The 21088-nt window shown below is 46.3% G+C and overlaps 1 protein-coding gene across 3 annotated transcripts in view; it reads right to left on the bottom strand.

The window, feature by feature from the left end:
* The window catches only part of LOC115473981 (sulfotransferase 1C4-like), a 94929-nt gene that overhangs the window by 61669 nt on the left and 12172 nt on the right, over positions 1-21088 (bottom strand). For 2 of the 3 annotated variants that reach the window (XM_030209221.1, XM_030209222.1), the window contains exon 2: positions 4126-4286. In XM_030209221.1, coding sequence (XP_030065081.1) covers positions 4126-4286 — 161 coding nt within the window. Of the gene's footprint in view, positions 1-4125; positions 4346-21088 lie in introns of all 3 variants that reach the window. The other variant, XM_030209223.1, reaches the window with a different exon arrangement.

Here is a 21088-nt window from a genome sequence, read left to right as displayed (position 1 = left end):
TTCCTTTTTAACTTGAATACCCATTTGCATCCTATAGCTTTCTTGCCAGGAGGTAATTTTGTAAGAATCCAAGTATTATTTTTATTCAATGCATCAATTTCTTCTTGTGCAGCTTTATGCCATTCAGCAGCTTCTTCTGCTGGCATTTTCTCAATCTCATCCCATGTTAAGGGCTCTTGAGCTTCTGCTGACTTTGTTAGGTAAGACAGTCTTGGGGGTGGAACACCTTTGTTTTCCCTGGATGAGCGTCTGACAACAGGTTGGTCTGACCTTTCCGCATCCTCAAAATCTGAGAGTCCTTCTCCAATTGATTCCCCTTCTCCAACTGTACTGTCTTCTTCAATGATCCTTTCTGTGTCTGTTTCCTCTGCCTGTTCCTCGTTAGTTACAGATGAGTTGCTTTCAGACATCTGCCTTGGTATGGCATTTATATACACTGGCATGTCTATTATGGTTCTAGTTTCATATTCTGGATGATAAGGCTCATCTGGGATAATCCAGCCTTTATCAACCCTTTTGTTTTCATCAAAATATGTAACATGTCTTATGCCAACAATGCCAGTTTTCAGATTCAAAATTCTATATCCTTTGTGTCCTGGAGCATAGCCAACTAAAATGCCCCTTTCTGTTGTGGAATCCAGCTTATGCCTTCTTTGCTTTGGTACATGAGCATATGCTGTACTTCCAAATGTTCTTATGTGTGACAGGTTTGGCTTCCTACCATGCCATGTCTCATGTGGTGTGCGCTCAGCGCCTTTAGTTGGCATTCTGTTTTGTAGGTACACTGCTGTGAGAATGGCTTCCCCCCATAGTCTTTTAGGGAGATTGCTATCTGACAGCATACATCTGGTCATTTCCACAAGTGACCTAAATTTTCTCTCTGCAACAGAATTTTGCTCTGGTGTATAAGCTACTGTTCTGATATGCTGAATGCCTTCTTGTTCTAGAAATGTGCGCATGCTTTGTGAAGTGAACTCACCACCATTGTCGGTCTGAAGAACCTTTGGTTTTCTTTCAAATTTATTGCTCACCATGGCTACGTATTTCTTCAGCATGTCTGTGACTTGACTTTTTTCTTTCAGCAAATAGGCCACACAATATCTAGAGAAATCATCCAAGAATATTAGCACAAATCTGTTATTTCCCAATGATGGGATATTAAACGGTCCACATAAGTCACTGTGTATTAAGTCCAGTACTTTATTACTCCTATTTCCTGTGTATGCAGGAAATGAGGGTCTCACACCTTTTTGAGTAACACAGTCTATGCATTTCTCCATTTTACCAGCATCTGCACTTATCTGAATGCCGGTGGCCAGTTGCTTACTGTAAAGATCCTGGATCACCTTAGAATCACGATGTCCCAGGCGGCTGTGCCAGATTTCCAGACTACATTTACCATCATTCTTCCTTACTTGCGCCATATGTGAGGCTTCACCTGAAATGTTCAGCTTATAAACATCATTATGCATAAAAGCTTCAGCATACACTTCATCATTTTTAGAGATTGTGCACTTACTATTTTCAAAATGAATCACAAATCCCTTCTTATCTAATGTAGATACACTAAGCATATTGCAAACTGCTTGGGGAATATACAAGACATCACTTACAGGAATTTCTTTAACTTCATTAGACACTTTGCATTTTAAGAATCCAATACCTTTTGCTTGGATCTTAGCAGTCCCTGCGTTTGCAGTTTTAAGAATACCTTCCTCTGGACACATTTCCTGAAAGAAATCTTTACAATTGGTTAAATGGCATGTGCTCCCCGAATCCAAAATCCAAGTACTTTCATTTGAATTATTATTTACCATAGTCAAAGATTTTTCTGCCATTAGAAAGCCCTTGTGTTTATCTTTGTCCTTCATACATTTCCTGGTTTGAAAATTCTTTAGTTCCATTGGCTTAGGTGAGCTAGAGGGAGTGTTTTGTGTTTCCTTACACCATTTAGATACATGTCCCTCCTTTCCACATGAGTAGCAAATCAGCTTGCCCTTGGGTGGAGTTTTCCCATAGCTCCGCCTTCCTCTGTTCTTTGCCAAGAAATTTGTTTCATTTCTCTCTGACTTGCTTTGAGAACACATCTCCTCAGAATCATTTATTATGCATTCCTGCCTTAGTTTTGATGTTGCCTGTTCAAAAGATTGCCCTTCAATGGCCTCATTTACAGACCTAAAAACATCAAACTTCTTTGATAGTGAGGTAAAAAGAAATGCTCTTTTCAATGCATCACACATGGGAATTCCAGAAAGTTCTAGCTTTTGAAATGAAGACATAAGATGCATAATGTGATCATTACATTTACTTTTATCCCTTAATTTGGTTTCATTCAACTCTGCCAACCAAATTGGTTGCTGCTTTGCATATGTAGTTGCATACATAGTTCTCAGTTTATATAAAATGTCCTTTGGTGTATCTTTTCCCTCCACTAATATGGCTTGTTTCTCTGAGAGAGCTTCCAAAAGCATGCACTTCACATAATAGTTTGCATTGTCCCATTCAGCCATATTTTCAGCTGTTCTGTCTTGGGTCTAAGCATATATTTAATCTTTTTGCTCGAAGGAGACATATGAATCTTAGTTCCCACTGCCGATAATTAAACTCAGTTAATTTAGGCACCTTGAGAGAATAGAAAAATGGTGAATTTCTTCCCTCAGCCATTTTCTTAGCCTTCTGTCTGCTGTGTGGGGGGAGAGAGAGACAGACTGAATCTTTCCTTTAAAACTTAAGAGAAAAATGTGGCCTTTTTTTCTGCCTGGTAATATTTCTCTTCTTTTTCAGTTCCTGGCCCTGGGCCCATAACCCTTTTGTTGGATTATTTGTAGTAAATAATTAGCAGATTTTAGTACACACAGCTTCAGCTTTAGAAATGTTAATTTCTTTCTTCATCTCTCTCTCATTCACCCCTGAATAATTCACTGCTGAGTCACTTTAAAGTTGAAGTAACAAAACATCTGTTTACTCACAGTTTGTAGTTAGATTATAATCAGACAGGCTTATATTTACATATTACTATACATTTGTATTATCAGCTCCTTCCATGTGCTTAGATGGTAATGGATGCTCACACCATAGTAGATCCTCTCAGGTTAGGAGAGATCATGAGCTCCATGTGCACCATGTGCTGCATGTGCTGTGTCTATCCCCCACAGGAAGTTGCATAGCTGTGTGACCTCTCTAAGTAATTCACATCAGAGGTCACAAAGTAATCACAGAGAAATAATAGGTGACAGGCAATGCATGTAAAATACAATTACATTCCAACAAAATTGACCCATGGTCCCCAAGTTTTAATGAAAGAGCTCAGACTCTACACACCAATTCTGCCTTGTCATAGATTCTGTGACTGGTTGCAGGGGGCCTGACTATTGTGGGGTGGGTCCCTCAGTGATCACCCCACCCCTGAAAGCTGGCCTGTCATTTGAGTACCGGCACCTTATGCCTGGAACTGTCTTCCTGAACCCATACGTCTAGCTCCTTCTTTACCTGTTTTTAAATCTTTGCTGAAAGCTCACCTTTTCACTACTGCCTTTGGCTCCTAACCGCTACTCATTTGCTCTCCTCCTCCCTGTTCCTCTCTACCCTATAATTCCCTTGCCTGTAATGTCTTGTCTGTCTGTTTTACCTAGATTGTAAGCTCTTTGAGCAGGGACTGTCTCTCTATGTCAAGTGTTCAGCGCTGCGTGCGTCTGGTAGCGTTATATAAATGCTATTAGTAGTAGTAGTAGTAGTAGAAAAAACTCACTGCCAAAGAGTAACCTGCTTTGGAATAAGTAGATAAGTAGGTCTCTATTTATTACAAGTATTTTGCTTTGTTATGTGTTTTAGGAATTTATTTTTTAGCATTCAGTTTAATCCTTTTGCTTTGGCAAAGTCACAATATAACTGTCCCCAACAGAGTCGAGAAACAAAGCTTTGATTCCCCAGTGTTGTAGATGCATTCATTCTTAGCCAAAACCCAAGAAAGGACTAGTTTAAGCATATTGCTCAAGTGATATGTTTGGATGTCATTCAAAAAGTCAAGAAGCAATGCTACCTGCTTTAAAATAGATGGATGTGAGCAAATAGGTAAAAGTGAGATCTTTCTGCATTACTGGTGTCTTGGCTGTATGAAGGAATTACCTGCTTTAGGATATGTAGCAATGAAGAGGTCATCTGGCTGGGCCTGGAAGCTCCAGATCGTTTCCCAGTTCTCATAGGTGGATTGTGGGAGCATAATACCCCTCAATGAAGATACATCCAGGCGTTGAGGAATCTTAGTTTCTTCCATGGCTTCCCTGTAACTGGAATTCAGTAGTTGGGGTAATGTTTCACAGAGACCTTCTTGGTATATATGTTGTAACTAGTGGGGGAGAGCATATTAAAAGGCTTAGCTGTAGGCTAGAACTCAGGTATTCCATAGCATCCTATCAGACCAGTCCAGACAGGTGGGTTGTATCCCTCTACTAGCGGATGAAGACAGAGGAAAAAAATAGTTCATGTGACTTGCCCCACCAAAATTCATTTTTTTCCATGTCTGTCAGCTGGTATTTCTTTTTCAAGTGTTTCCTGATTTACTTTGCTTTGCTTTAAGCTTTTATAAGCAGCTTTTTCTTTCAAAAGGATTCAGAGCAGGATAACATTCCAAGAAGCTGATTCCAAATTCAATCAGGATAGTAAAACACTACATATTAAACTATATCAATTTATAAGTTATTTTCAATTAATAAAAACTTTTTTTTAAGTATGCGTTCAACAATTTCTGAAAGGACAAATCAACAGTAGTAAAATGAATTTCTGCCAGCAACGAATTTCATATCTTAGCACTTTGATAAAGAAATACAAATTCATAGAAAGACTTTAGTCTCAGACCTTTTACAGAGGGAAAACACAAAAGCAGGTATCCCATATTTCTACAGAATAGAAGAACATAACTTCCCAGACAGCTGAACCTCAGTATTCTCTCTATCTAGCAGGTGGAGGGACATCTCTATGCAGCTCTGGTTTGATCTGGCTACTGGTGTCCTTTGGGGCTAATTTAGCACAGACAGGGGCTGAGTGGCTGTTTGCAGCTTGTGGTATACACCTGGTGGTGCCAGGCCCCTCCCGGTCTCCCCCTACCTTTCCTCCGTCGCCTGGGGCTGTTGGCCTGATCGGGTGTTTCCTTTCTCTCCTGACTAAAAAAAAAAAAAAGGTAAGAGACTTTGTTTTTCTTTAATCATACAGAGGAACTAGATGTTCTGCCGAGTCAGTTTTGGGGCAGGCGTTTGTGGAGCATGTCAGTGCCTTCTTAGGCAGCTAAGTGCTGCTCCCGGTGTGGGGGCCAGAGAGCAGCATCGGGGGAGTGTGAGTCCTGCCGCTGTCAGCCCGCAGCAGGTGTTCAGCGCAACGGGAGTTCCCCTCAGGCGTCCGGTGAGTTTAGGTTACCATACGTCCGGATTTACCCTGACGTCTGGGCGTCTGGGCGGGTTTTGCCAGTCCACCCGTTTGTCCGGATTTCTGGACAAACGGGTGGGCGGGCGGCGGACCTATCCTAGCCTCTCCTCCCCTTCCCTTACTTACTGTCTACTGCCCTGGTGGTCTAGTGACCTCTTCGGGACAGGAAAGAGCCCCCTCTTTCCTGCCCGGAGCACTGCCCTTGCCCTGCATCCTGTTGCTGTGTGACGGTCTCGGGATTCAAAATGGCCACCGAGAGTTGAAGTGGCCTCGCGAGACTTCAACTCTCAGCGACCATTTTGAATCCCGAGACCGTCACAGCAACAGGATGCAGGGCAAGGGCAGCGCTCCGGGCAGGAAAGAGGGGGGGGCAGCGCTCCGGGCAGGAAAGAGGGGGCTATTTCCTGCCCCGAAGAGGTCACTAGACCACCAGGGCAGTAGATAGTAAGTAAGGGGAGGGGAGGGGAGGTGACGGGGGGGCAGGGGAGGGGAATAAGTGACCCGGGGGAGGGGAAGAGACGGGGGAGGGGAATATGTGACTGGGCAGGGTGAGAGCGAGAAAGGGCCGGGCGAGGATGCGAAAGGGGCATGGTGTGGGTGGGGCAGGGGGCGTGACATGTCCTCTTTTTCAGAGGACAAAATATGGTAACCCTAGGTGAGTTGGAAGCTCAGGGGATAGTTTTGGTGGTTTCCTCAGGGCAGTTAGTGCAGTGCATGTTGGCGGGTGCCATTTTTTCCTCTCAGCTGCGACCCGCTCCGCACATGGCGGTTGATAGACAAGAGGCACAGCACGCTTCTGTGGCACAGGCTCCGATGGAGGGAAGCGATGTACAGGGAGCAGGGGAGTCCCTTGCAGTTCCTTTTTCACCGGATTTTGTTTTTTTAATGCACAATGCCTTTCTTTTGAAGAAGTCAGGAGCTTCTCTTCAGGCAGCCCTGTCTCTTCCTCAGCAAACTTTGGTTGCTGCAGCCTCTCAGTCTTTCCTGCCAAAATGTCCTCGGGTGGAGATTTTGGATCCCGAGGAGCTATCTGACAAAGATGGCCCGGTTTTGTCTCCGGGCTCTCCCTCAGAATCTTTGGATTTGGCAGATGAGGTCAAACTGCCCTCTGAGGAGGGGAATGATCCGATGGCTGCCTGCCTTTTTCGTAGGGAAGAGCTTCCCTCTCTGATTGTTAGGGGTTTTGAGGTTTTGGCCATTTCCCCCCTGAATTGTCAGGGGGAACAGGTCCGGTGCCCTCTATTATGTCTGGCACTAAATGCCCACCTCGTTCCTTTCATGTGCTTGATGCCATGAAGATCCTTATTTCAGCGCAGTGGGATACGCCGGACTACTACTACTACTTAACATTTCTAGAGCGCTACTAGGGTTACGCAGTGCTGTACAGTTTAACAAAAAGGACAGTCCCTCCTCAAAGGAGCTTACAATCTAAAGGACAAAATGTCAAGTTGGAGCAGTCTAGATTTCTTGAATAGAGGTACAGTGGTTAGGTGCCGAAGGTGACATTGAAGAGGTGGGCTTTGAGCAAGGATTTGAAGATGGGCAGGGAGGGGATACACCGGACATTGGGCTTAAGGTTGTTTAGAGCTATGTTGCATCTTTACGGTCTACCTGCTCGTGACTTAGACTTGCTGAAGGTCCCTATGGTGGATTCCTTAATCACAGTGGTCACTAAGAAAACCACTCTCCCTGTGGAGGGTGGTACGGCGCTCAAGGACCCTCAGGATTGTAAGTTGGAGACTTGCTTGAAGCTGTCCTTTGAAGTAGCGGCCCTTTCCCTGTAGGCCTCAGTTTGTGGCTTCTATGCGGCGCGGGCATGCTTATCGTGGGTACAGAAAGCCTCCTGTCTGAAAGATCTCGTGGCTGTTTTGCTAGCCTTGGAGTCCGGTTTAGCCTTCCTTGCAGATCTTCTTTATGATCTTTTGAGGGCTTCGGCGAAGGAGGTTTCCCTAGCGGTCACCGCGCGTCGCTGGCTGTGGTTGCAGCATTGGGCTGCAGATGTGGCCTCTTAGTCACATTTAGCAAGGCTTCCTTTTCGGGGAAAGCTTTTGTTTGGGACAGACTTAGAACAGATTGTGAAGGACCTCGGTGACTCTAAGGGCCAGCACCTCTCGGAGGACAGGTCCAAGTTTGTACAACCAGCGGGACCTAGACCTAAGTTTAGGGATACACGGCATTACCGTCCAGGTCGCGGGGCCTCTTTTCAGAGAGCAAGGTCTTCTCAGAGGCCTCAGCCCTTTCGAGGTGACAGGCGGGCCTTCCTTTCCGGTAACAGAAACCAGCCTGCAGCCAGGTCCGCCCAACAATGGGGCCCTGGCCCATATCCAGCCAGTTATTGGGGGCAGACTGTCCCTATTCCTGGTGGAGTGGACCAGGGTAAAATCCGACGAATGGGTCTTGGAGGTTATCAGAGATGGCTACAAGTTAGAATTGGCTCGTCCGATAGTAGACTCTTTTCTGGAATCTCCTTGCAAATGTCCCGCCAAGGTGCAGGCCGTTTGACACACCTTCCTCAACTTACAACGACTGGGTGCCGTCCAGCCTGTTCTCCCAGCAGAAAGAGGGTGAGGTCGACACTCCATTTATTTGTGGTGCCAAAAAAGGGCGGTTCTTGGTGACCCATCTTAGATCTCAAGTGCGTCAACAGGTCCTTACGGGTTTGTCTTTTCCACATGGAAACCCTCCTATCGGTGATTGCAGCAGTACAGCCAGGGGAGTTTTTGACCTCTCTCGATCTCAAAGAGGCCTATTTACACATTCCAATCTGGCCTCCCCACAGGTGCTTTCTTTTCTTTGCTTTGCAGTGCTTGGTCGTCATTTTCAATTCAAAGCGATGCCCTTCTGCCTAGCCACAGCGCTTCAGACCTTTTCCAAGGTCCTGGTAGTCGTGGTGGCCTATCTCAGGAAGGAAGGGATTCAGGTCCATCCCTATCTAGACGACTGGCTTGTGCGGGCGTTTTCTTTCGAGGAGAGTCGGCGGGCAACCGACAAAGTGGTTGGGTTGCTTCAGTCGCTTGGTTGGGTGATCAACTTCCCGAAGTGCAGCCTAACACCTTCCCAAATGCTGGAATACTTGGGGGTGTGCTTCCATACTCGAACAGGGATAGTTTCTCTTCCTTCAGCTCGAGCACAGCGGTTACAGGCTCAGTTTCGAGCGCTGTTTCAAACTCCGAACCCACGGGCTTGGGACTATGTACAAGTTCTAGGTTCCATGGCCTCCACCTTGGACGTGGTAAAGTGGGCCAGAGCTCACATGCGCCCCCTCCAGTGGCACCTTCTGAGCCGTTGGTCTCCGCTCTCGGAGGATTATGAGGTTCGGGAGCCATGTTCAGCCCGTCTTCACACAATCATGCACTGGTGGTTCATTCAAAAGAATCTGGTGTCAGGCATTCCTCTGGCAACCCCGGACTAGACGATAGTGACCATGGATGCGTCGCTGTCTGGCTGGGGGGATCATTGCCTGCAACAGACGGCCCAGGGCATTTGGACTTCGACGGAGGCGTCATGGTCCATCAACTGCTTGGAGTTACGGGCTATTCGTCTGGCCCTTTGGGAGTTTCTGTCTCTTCTCCGCAGTTGCCCAGTTCGAGTTCTTTTGGACATTGCGATGGCGGTCACCTATGTAAACCATCAGGGGGGCACCAGGAGTGCGCCCCTAGCGCGCGAGGCGGCTCTGATCTGCCGTTGGGCAGAGACTCATCTGTCTTTCTTGACAGCGGCTCATATAGCGTGGTCACAGAATGTGCAAGCAGACTTTCTCAGTCACCACCAGTTGTAGCCGGGGGAGTGGACGCTCTCCCCTCTGGCCTTCGATCAGATAACTGCCCATTGGGGGATGCCAGAGATGGACTTAATGGCCACCGCATTCAATGCGAAGGTTCCCCATTTCTTCAGCAGGGGACGAGAGCTGGGCTCAGAAGGCATCAATGCCCTTCTTCAGTCTTGGGGGGGTCTGCTCTATGCCTTTCCCCCATGGCCAATGGTGGGCAGGTTACTGACTCGCTTTGCCAGTCATCCCAGTCGAGTGATCCTAGTGGCCACGGATTGGCCCAGACGACCCTGGTACGCAGATGTGATCAGGCTTCTGTTCGATCATCCTTTTCTGCTACCGGCGCAGGACTGTCTCCTGCTGCAGGGGCCAGTCACGATGGAGGATCTCGCCCCCTTTGGTCTTACAGCTTGGCCCTTGAAAGGGCGAGGTTGAAAAGAAAAGGGTATCCGGACACGGTTATCGCTATGATGCTGTAGGCTCGGAAAAGATCCACCTTGATAGCTTATGCTAGGGTGTGGCGTACCTTCGGATTCATGGTGTGCGAGTTCAGGATTGTCAGCGACTTCGGCTTCAGTATTGGTTAGCCTCGCGTTTCTTCAGGAGGCTGTACAAAAATCACTCTCGTTGAGTTCTCTTAAGGTGCAGGTGGCAGCTCTGGCATGTTTTAGACGCTGGCTTCAGGGGACATCCATCGCCTCCCACCCAGATGTGGTTCATTTCTTGAGGGGCGTAAATCGTTTTCGCCCTCCTCACGTGCCAGTTCTGCCATCCCGGAACCTTAATCTAGTTCTTAAAGCGCTTCAGCGTCCTCCTTTCGAACCCTTATCGGGGATTACGATTAAAGATCTCACCTTGAAGGCGATATTCCTAGTAGCCATTACTTCCACTCGGAGAATTTCAGAGTTGCAGGCCCTTTTTTGCAGAGACCCCTTCCTGCATTTTACGGAGGAGGAGGTATTGATTAGGACAGTTCCTTCGTTTTTGCCCAAGGTGGTTTCTCGTTTCCACTTGGGGCAGTCCCTGCATTTGCCGGCCTTCCGCCGGGAAGATTACCCTGAGCAATTCCAGGCTCTTCGCTGTGAGACGGGCTCTTCTCAGGTATTTGGAGGTGACGAATGAATTTTGTCTTTCTGACCATCTCTTCGTCCTTTTTGGAGGCAGTAAGAAGGGTCATATGGCGTCCAAGGCCACCATAGCCCGTTGGTTACAGGAGGCCATCTCTTCGGCATACGTGACATTGGGCAAGCAAGCCCCTTTGCAAGTTCGTGCTCATTCTACGCGAGCTCAAGCTTCCTCCTATCCAGAGTCCCGTTTGGTTTCTCTGGAAGATATCTGCAGGGCAGCTACATGGGCTTCGGACCATACATTCACTTGTCATTATCGGGTGGATGTGGCAGCTCGTCAAGATGCGGTGTTTGGCTTGTTGGTGATTTCTGCCGGGTTGGGGGTGTCCCGCCCTACTTGAGGACTGCTTCGGGTACATCCCACAAGTCTCTGGATTGATCTGTGTGATGCCATGGAAGGAAAAATTAATTCTTACCTGATAATTTTCTTTCCATTAGTTCCAACACATCAATCCAGAGGCCCCCCCTGGGTTTACTGTCTGCGGTTTTGTTGCGGTTGGTTAGTTTTTTTTCGGCTTCCGTTGTTACTACTACTACTTAACATTTCTAAAGCGATACTAGGGTTATGCAGCGCTGTACAATTAAACAAAGAAGGACAGTCCCTGCTCAAAGGAGCTTACAATCTAAAGGGCGAAATGTCAAGTTGGGGCAGTCCAGAATTCCTGAATAGAGGTAAATGGTTATGTGCCGAAGACGACATTGAAGAGGTGGGCTTTGAGTAAGGATTTGAAGATGGGCAAGGAGGGGGCTTGGCGAATGGGCTCAGGTAGTTTATTCCAAGCATAGGGTGAGGCGAGGCAGAAAGGGCGGAGCCTGGAGTTGGCGGTGGTGGAGAAGGGTACTGAGAGGAGGGATTTGACCTGTGAGCGGAGGTTACGGGTAGGAACGTAGGGGGAGATGAGAGTAGAGAGGTAGTGAGGGGCTGCAGATCGAGTGCATTTGTAGGTAAGTAGGAGAAGCTTGAATTGTATGCGGCACCTGATCGGAAGCCAGTGAAGTGACTTCAGGAGAGGGGTGATATGGGCATATTGGTCCAGACGGAAGATAAGATGTGCAGCAGAGTTCTGAATGGATTGAAAGTTGGATAGATGGCTAAGTGGGAGGCCAGTGAGGAGTAGGTTGCAGTAGTCAAGGCGAGAGGTAATGAGAGAGTGGATGAGAGTTCGGGTGTTGTGTTCAGAGAGGAAAGGGCGAATTTTGCTGATGTTATAGAGAAAGCCAAGACCTGTCAGTTCTATCTGCTGGATATGCGCAGAGAAGGAGAGGGAGGAGTCGAAGATGACTCTGAGGTTGCGGGCAAATGAGACGGGGAGGATGAGGGTGTTATCAACTGAGATAGAGAGTGGAGGGAGAGGAGAAGTGGGTTTGGGTGGAAAGATAATAAGCTCGGTCTTGGCCATGTTTAGTTTCAGGTGGCGGTTGGACATCCAGGCAGCAATGTCAGATAAGCAGGCCGAAACTTTGGCCTGGGTTTCCGCAGTGATGTCTGGTGTGGAGAGATAGAGCTGGGTGTCGTCAGCATAAAGATGATATTGGAAATCATGAGATGAGATCAGCGAGCCCAGGGAACAGGTGTAGATTGAAAAAAGAAGGGGTCCAAGGACAGATCCCTGAGGAACTCCAACAGAGAGTGGGATGGGGGTGGAGGAAGATCCATGAGAATGTACTCAAGGTACGGTGGGAGAGATAGGAGGAGAACCAGGAGAGGACAGAGCCCTGGAACCCAAATGAGGATAGTGTGGCGAGAAGTAACTTGTGATTGACAGTGTCAAAAGCGGCGGATAGGTCGAGGAGGATGAGGATGGAGTAATGACCTTTGGATTTGGCAAGGAACAGGTCATTACAGACTTTAGTGCCGTTTCTGTCGAGTATAGAGGGCGAAAACAGGATTGAAGCGGATTGAGGATGGCATGAGAGGAGAGAAAATCAAGGCAACGGCTGTGAACGGCGTGTTCAAGTATCTTGGAGAGGAAGGGCAGGAGGGAAATGGGGCGGTAGTTGGAGGGACAGGTAGGGTCTAGTGAAGGGTTTTTGAGGAGAGGTGTGACTACAGCATGCTTGAAGGTGTCATGGACAGTTGCAGTGGAGAGAGAGAGGTTGAGGATATGACAGATGGGGGGGGGGGTGACAGTAGAAGAGATGGTGTTAAGGAAGTTGGTGGGGATTGGATCAGAAGAACAGGTGGTGCATTTCGAGGAGGAAAGAAGGTGGGCGGTTTCCTCCTCGGTGATATCGGGAAAAGAGGAGAAGGAGGCCTGGGTTGGTTGGTTGAGGGAGTGGGTTAAAGGGTGAAGAGGAGGAGGAGGCTTGGTAGTGAATTCAAGGTTAATCTTCTGCACCTTGTCGCAGAAGTAGTCAGCCAGTGATTGAGGAGAGAGTGGGGGGGGGGGGGGGGGGGGGGGAGCGGGGGCCACTTTGAGGAGGAAGTTAAGGGTGGCGAAGAGACGACGAGGGTTAGCGCTGAGAGTTAGTCAATTGGGTGTAATAGTCCTGTTTGGCAAGGAATAGGGAGGCCTGGAAAGAGGATAGCATGAATTTATAATGAATGAAATCGGTATGGGTGCGAGATTTCCTCCAGAGGCATTCAGCCAATCGGGCGCAGGAGCGAAGGTATCGGATGCAAGGGGTCAGCCAGGGCTGGGGATTAGTACGCCTTATGGGATGGGAGATGGATGGTGCAAGGGTGTTCAGGGCAGAGGAGAGAGTGGCATTGTAAGCGGAGACAGCCTTGTCGACAGACTCGGAGGACATGATGGAAGGGAGGAGATTAGAGATACTAGAGGATAATGTGGGAGGTCAACAGCCTGGAGATTCCTGGAATTAGTGGTAAGGGTTGTGCGGGACTGAGGGGGAGGGTGATGAAGTGTGAAGGTGATCAGGCGATGGTCAGAGAGAGGAAGAGCTGAGGCGCAGAAATTGGAGGGTGAGCAGGTAGAGGAGAGGACGAGGTCAAGACAATGGCCAGTTTGGTGAGTCGGGGTGGTTGGAGCTCAGTTGGAGGTTGAAGGAGGAGGTCAGAGTGAGGCACTGACAAGCGTAAGAGTTGGATTGGTCATCAGCATGTATGTTAAAGTCTCCAAGAATGAGGGACGGGGATGAGGGTTCAAGAAAAACGGAGAGCCAGGCATCTAAGTCGGTAAGGAAGGAGGAGAGGGACTTGTCAGGGGGGCGGTAAATGAATTCAACTCTGAGAGGCAGCAGGTAGAATAGTCGGATGGAGTGAACTTCAAAGGATGAGAAGCAGTGAGTGTGGTAGGAGGAGGGGTTGAAAACTACAAGAGGGTGAAAGTAGTAACTCGACGCCTCCTCCGCGGCCAACTGGGCGGGGAGAGTGGGAGAAAAGGTAACCTCCATGGCATAGGGCCGTGACTGAGGCAGAGTCGTCGGGAGTGAGCCAGGTTTCAGTTAGGGCAAGCAGTTGAAGGGAATGGGAGATGAAGAGATGGGTGAAAGAAAGTTTATTGCAGACCGAGTGGGCGTTCCACAGGGCACACGAGAAGGGGAGGGAAAAGGGGGGGAGAAGGGGAATAGAGATGAGATTGGAGACATTGCGGAATCGTTTGCATGGATAAGACGAGGACAGGTGTGGGGGACCTGGGTTGGGATTGATGTCTCCTGCGGAAAGCAGGAGAAGGAGTAAGAGATTGTGTAGGAGGGTAGGGGAAGTAGGGCGACAAAGGCGACGAAGACGGGATGCGCTTAGGAGGAGTGGGGAAGTGTTAATGGCCAGAAGGAGGTGTTGAAGGTTGAGAGCTAGGAAGGAGGAGGAGGACAGGAGAGATGGTGAGGTGATGGGGGACGGGGGGTGGGTAGGGTATTGCAGTAGTGAGCAGGACAGGAGAGGACATGGATGGGCAGTGAGTTCCTGTGGTAGGCAGCGGTAGGGGGAGGGGGACAAGGTTAGGAAGGGACAGGGCAAGGAAGAGAATGTGTAAAGGAGCCATGAACAGACGGATTGGGACAAGCTGGAACAGACGGACTGGAACAAGGTGGGTTGGAACGAGCTATAACAGCTGGACTGGGGCAAGTTGGAACTGGATTGGAACAAGCTGGAACAGCTGGACTGGGGCAAGTTAGAGCAGAATACAGTGGAGCAGCAGGGCAGGGACAAGCTGGAACAGACAGCTTGGAGTAGAAAGAAAAAGAGTTGTTAGTAGTAGTCCTTATGGGGTGCTATGAGATGAATGATACACAGATTACAGTTCTAGGTGCAAGTTACAGGCAAGTTACAGGCATTTAAAGCAGATAACAGTTCAACATGCAGTAACATGCTATGAGATGAATGATAGGCAGATTACAGTTTAGAGCATATAAAGCATTTGTTCAACATGCTACAAAGACTGTAAAGCAATTTAAAGCGATTAGATAACGTTTGAGCATTTAAAACAATTAGAGTAAGCTTTCAGCTGCTTCGTTCTTCGGTGGCAAACGGGGCAGTGGGGGAGGCCAGTGCGTCTCGGTGCTCGGCCTCCATGTGGCTCCGGGATCCCCCAGATCTTTGTGGATTGCAATCCCGTCCAGAGGAGATATTCCATTTCCTTGTGAGCAACGGGGCAGCTCTGTTCGCGATCTCTGATGGGGCAGCTCAGGTCGCGATCTCTAGAAGAGCTCCTGACTCAGTGTCCGATCAGGTCGCCATCTTGCTGACTCCCTGTAGAGTGGGAAGCAATTGGGCTGTTCTCGTTGCTCTTTGCTTCACCTTCGCTGTCTGTCCGGTTCTCTCGCTAGATACAGTCAGGTAGTTAGGTCGGGTGCAGGGCTCTGATCGGTCGTCCGGGCGTCTCATGGCTTCCCTACGGGGCTGGTCAGGCTCACAGTGAAGGCACGTTCAACAATGGTGGGATCCTTAGTCGGCAGGGTTGCGGACGGGTTTCCTCTTTCCTCGAGGAGTTATTCAATCTGCAGCATGTATGGGACCAATGTGCGGGTGGTCGGCGTTCGGTAGAGGCGTCTCCCGATCTCCGCGCCATCTGTTCTCCGTTCCAGACGCTACATGGCTCCGTTCCTTCGGTGGTAACTGGGGCAGCGGGAGGAGGTCAGATCGTGTTGTCCTATGAGCCGTGGTCTCTGCGTCCGCTATGGTTGTCTCGCATGTTTGTTCTCCTCCGTTCCAGTCGCTACGTGCCTCCGATCCTCTGGTGGCAACTTGGGCAGCGGGGGGAGGTCAAGTTGTGGTATCCGATGGGCCACGGTCTTTGTGTCCAATCTCCACGTGGGTCCGGAGTCCTCCGGACCTCCTTTGGTAAGTTTCAATCTTTGTTCCCGGAGATTGTAATCCCGTCTGGAGGAGGTATTCCACCTCTCCAAAGGCAACTGGGCAGCTCTGTTCGCGATCTCTGATGGGGCAGCTCAGATCATGATTTTCCAGCAGAGCTCCCGTCTCAGCGTCCGGTCAGGTCACCATCTTGTTCTGAATGTTCCTTCGTTTGATTAAAAAATAAAATAAATAAATAAATATAGAAGTGGTAGAAGTCTGTTGGGCAATTGGTCTGACAAATGTCAGGAGAGTTTTCTATTGTTTCCATTCCGCTGCTTTGGTATCATTCATACTGAGGTTCAGCTGGTTGCAGAGGTCCACATATAGCAAACCTCAGAGGTTCTTTCTGTCTCCACCTGCTGATAGAGGGACACAACCCACAAGTCTCTGGACTGATCTGTTGGGACTAATGGAAAGAAAATTATCAGGTAAGAATTAATTTTTCCTAATGACTTAAAAACCAGGCAACATATCATAAATTGTACCTGAGCTTTGACAGGTAACTAATGAAGATGCATCAGCAACAGAGTCATATGATCATATTTTAATTTCCTAAATATCAGCCAAGCAGCAGTATTCTGTTGAACTAACATATAACATTTGACTTGAAAGAGAATTAATGATTGAACAACAAGAGGAAAATGGTGTTCAGCAAAATTGGAGCAAATTAAATGAAATTGTTTAAGTTTATGAAACATTTTTTTCACCAAACTGTCAATCTGAGGTTTCATACTTAATGTAGAGTCCAATATTATTCCTAAAACCTTTGAAGTTTTTATGATACAATTAGAAATATCAGTCAGATTTGAACTAAACCATAAGATTTTTGTTTTATTTTCATTAAATTTAAGGGAATGAGATCATGACCAAGTGCCAATATTTTAGATACATCTATTTATAACAGATGATGATTCTGCTAAATTTGAATTAACAGGAAGCAATATAAATAAATCATCTGCATATGAGTATCGTTTTAATCCTAGCCCCAAAACAATTGAACAGGGAGGAGACCAAGATTGTGAAAACTTCTCCAATTCTGAGCACTTGATGGCTTCTGTTCTTCAAAAAGGAGCTAAACCATGTAAAAACCACACCTATAAATCCTAATTCAGATAACCTAACCAATAGAGTTTCATGATCTACTGTGTCAATGGCAGTAGAGATATCAAATTGGAGCAGAACCATTTGTCCCCTTACTTAAAGCCCTTCTAACTTCAGTAGTCATTGAGACCAATACAGCTCCCATGCTATAATACTATCTAAGCCCATATTGAAAAGGCTGTAACATGTTAAATTTTTCTAAATAATATGACGGTTGCAAGCCAACTAAAAACTCACAAATTTTGTCAAAAAAGGTATGTTAGCAATTGGTCTAAAATTCATAGCTCGAGTCAAATCTAGTCCAATAACTTTGGGTATTAGAATAAGCACAATGTTTCCCATGGAGGGTGCAACCCATCCAAGGTTCAAAGTTAAATTAATAAAACTAACTAGCCAATCAACTGTCATTAGCGGATGGTTATCTAACAAAAAGGTTGGGCATTTGTCTAATGGACGGGAAGTAGTAGAAACTGTGATTCACAGTGAGCATGTCCAGACATTTATTAGCTCTCCTAAAGTAAAACAAAACAAAACAAAACAAAACAAGCATTAATTGCATCTCCCTTTTATTCTTTCTTTTAAGGGCAATTAGCATACCTCCTGAGCTAATGCTTTTAATGGGCCCTTTCTGGGTGTGTCTGTCAGATTCTAAATTAAGGGCTTTTATCCTGATGTCTCTCTATGAGCTGGGTTTTATCTATTTATGGCATTTTATACCCCACATTTTCCCGTATAATTTCGAGTTCAATGTGGCTAACAAACTAAAAAGAAGTCATTACAAAATATGAAACAAAATGCATAAATCCACACATATCAATAAGGAAAGAATTGTAAATATATAAATAATTCAATTATAAAGCATAATGGGGAGAATGGAAGGGGGAGATTAGGCACCAGGATCAATTGACCAAATTTTTTTGAAAAGGAAAGATTTAAAAAACTTAACAAAAAAACAAATCTTGTTGGAATCTTATATTTTTTGGCAAGAAATTCCACCACTTAGTATCTTGGTATGATGAAAAAGTAGCTGAATAGATAGATTTATAAACTACTTTCTTACAGGTAGGAAAATGAAAACACAGGTAGTCTCTTCCACCAAAGACTGAATTGCAAAAAGGCAAAGTAACAAGGGGCAACATATAATCAGGGGCAATACCATACAAAATCTGAAATATGAGAGCACAGATTTTGAATACAATCCTGGCCCTAATGGGAAGCCAATGCAAATGTATCAGCAAAGGAGTAGCTCTCTCAAAGCTTTGTTTTCTTTCTGACAGCAACTAGATTTGCTCCCTGTATTTTACCCCTTGCTAAGACACGTGTTCCTATTCTTTCGCACATAGCTGTATACTGCAATTTGATTGAACTTTGTAATTTCTGATTTAGTCACCTTTACGGTTATAGTAGTTGCATGACTGGTAGATACTTTCCTCTCTGTTTAATCTGAATATCAGTTAGGCTAAGTCTGTTTTTATGTGCAGCAGTCAGTCATTAAGGGCAAGATGCACAAAAGTCCTCGTTAGAGCTGTTCCGAATTCCATAACGAATCGGTACGGAACGGCTGTGCACGAAGGAAAGGGAATGCAAATGAGCTGCTCGTTGCAGCTCACTTGCATTCACTAACCCTTCGTTAAAAACGTCGGTAATCGGCCAATAAAGCATGTGCAGAGCAGCCAAGCGTTATGCTGGCTGCTCTGCGCATGCCAGAAACGTTTAAAAAAAACCTCAAAAACAAACATGTCAGATGAGGGCGGGGCCAGGAGGAAGGAAGGACGTCGGAGACTTCGGAGGAGACGATCAGCTGTTCTTGCCCGTGCAGCGCCTTCATACAGAAGTGAGAGGCGCTGCACGGGCCTGGTTTGAGATGGAGGGGGGCCCGGTGGAGGGGGGAGTGGCAGCGATGACCTCAGGGGGGGTGGCGGGGCACGGGGGCGGAGGATGGCGGGAGGAGGAGCTGAGGAGAAAGAGAGGGAGAGGAAGGGAGGGGGCCGGGGCTGCCTAAAGTTTTGATTAATGCAGGGGGGAGCGGGGAGCAGCGGTGACCTCGGGCGGGGCGGGGAGGGCAAGGCTGTCCGTAAAGTACGCTCCTGATGAGCGTTTTTGCCCCCTCCCGGTTTTTTTTTACATTGTTTTTGAAGCCGGGCAGCCCCAACGAAAGGTACAGACCTCTCGTTAGCTTTCCCGGAGTTTTCCTGCGTTAGGGCAAGCGGAAAACTTTAGTGCATCTCATTTCAATAGGGTTTCTACACAATTTGCTCATCTGCATTCCGTTTTTGTTTGCTGCTACCGTCGTCGGAAATTGGGCTTTAGTATATGCCAGGGTTAAAAACTTGTTCGTTAAAGTGTGGTTAAAGGCTCGTTAAAGGCTCATTTAGTTTAGTGCATCTTGCCCTAATTGTGGTTAACTGTATTTGCTTTTTCCTGTATGGAGTTCCTAACATCAGTGTTTTTTCCTAAGAATTAATTGTTCTTATCATTTTCAGCCAGCCGGCTATATTTTGACATAAATAGCCAAACTTGCTTTTTTTTTTTTCCCATCATCAGTATTATTCTGTACAAAAAAAAATTCTTCTGTTTATTCAACTATGCTTAGAGCTGCCCTAGTATTAAGCTAAGGCAGTTGTAAACAGAGTGGGAAAACCCCACATTTTCTATTAAAGCCGTACAATTCACCTGTTGGTTGTGTTCTGCCATGTTAAATGGGCGCACTCTACTTCAACATGAGTTACTCATCTGGCTTGCCAGATTCAGTATGGTTGCTCTATTGTGCAGGTACAGAAATGATGCAGCCAAAGAAGTATGGCATCTACTGATGATTCAGAACTGGCCCAATTGCAGTTTTTCCATTCAGCTGTGGTTCACTTCCACATATGGTGCACAGTTCTTATTATATCATCCTGGGCTTCAAAGTCCCTGTGTTTACAGTTGACTACCTAGGTGGTAAATTGCACCAACTACCTGGGTTGTGCATTGCACCCACTGTCAGGGTTGCTCAGTGGTACCAGCCACCTAGACTACTCAGTGATACCAATCACACAGTGGCACCAACTACTAGTGTTGCACACTAACTGCACCTACTTGTATTGTACAGTGGCAGCATCCAGCTATGTTGCACAATGGCAGTAAGCAGCTGTACAGGATGGCAGCAAGCAGCTGTGTTGCATAAGGTGACAGCCTTCTAGTCATGTGGTTGCAGCAACCACCTATTTTACACATTTGCGGTAGCCATCTTGGTTGCGTGGTGGCAGTGGCCACCTGTGTTACTCAACTGTAGCACTCCTCTGGGTTGCTCTTCTGTAGTCTCCCTTCTTTACTCTCTTTGAAGGGTGCTTCTTAATTTTTCTTGGTTGTCTTAGATGAACATAAGGAAGCACAGTGGGTTTTTAGCTCTTGATAGCTTTCTTATATTTCCTTCTCTAGATAGTCAATTCCTCCAGGACTTCCATTATAGTCACAATGTTCTCTCCATGGATGTGCTTTAGTCTTAGGCTGTTGCCTTCAAAGACTCTTTCAAGAAAAATATCAGTTGGGTTTGTTTTTTGGTTTGTGTATCTCTTCTATGGTCTATTATTGCTATTTTCTATTATTCTTATCATGGGACTCGCATCCTTCTCCTCTTCCATACCTTTTGTCTTTCCAGAGTCCTTCTGATTGCTCCTGGTCCTCTCTACTAGGTACCACTGGAAAGGACCCCTAAGGCTATTCCAGTTTATCTATCTCTCTCTGTCAGTTTACTAGACTGGGGAGATTAATAATATGTTTATTTGCAAAATTCTCTCATTTTTTGAGTGTTTAGATCTTTTAGTCCCGCCCTGTGTTGGGAACACTGCTTTGCTACATCCCACGTCTGGACTGCTCTGATAGGATTCTATGGAAGGAAAAGTTATGTATTACCTGATAACTTTCTTTTCTTTAGTCCTATCAGACCAGTTCAGAATCCATCCCTGATTGGTTAATTTTATTTTGGTTGCAAACTATATTTTTCAGATATCACTGATTCTACTTTTAAGTTTTCCTGCCCTATTGTATGTCACATGTTTCCTGACTTCGTGAAATATCTGCATGTCATTAGAGTATATGCCTCACTAGCTAGCAAGGTTGTGATCTGATTGAGACATATGGTCTCAAAGTTTCTATATTGGCCATCAGGCAGATTTTGAGCACCATTGCTTGGCTATTCAAAATACTGAATGCTCTATGCTACATAATACCCTTAAGGGGCAAGTAACAAGAACTATTTTCTTCCTTTGTCTCCAGCCACTGGTAGAGGGACCCAACCTATCTGTCTGAGCTTGTTTGATAGGACTAAAGGAAAGAAAGTTTATGTTTATGTTTATTCAGACTTGATGAATCACCTTTTCTAGCAAATAAATCAAAGCAATTTATAAAATAATTAATTAAAATCACAAGAAAAAG

This window comes from Microcaecilia unicolor, chromosome 7 (genome assembly GCF_901765095.1).
Source record: "Microcaecilia unicolor chromosome 7, aMicUni1.1, whole genome shotgun sequence".
Classification (NCBI taxonomy): Eukaryota; Metazoa; Chordata; class Amphibia; order Gymnophiona; family Siphonopidae; genus Microcaecilia; species Microcaecilia unicolor.
The sequence above is the reverse complement of the archived record's forward strand: the minus strand, read 5'-3'. Positions and strand labels throughout refer to the sequence as shown.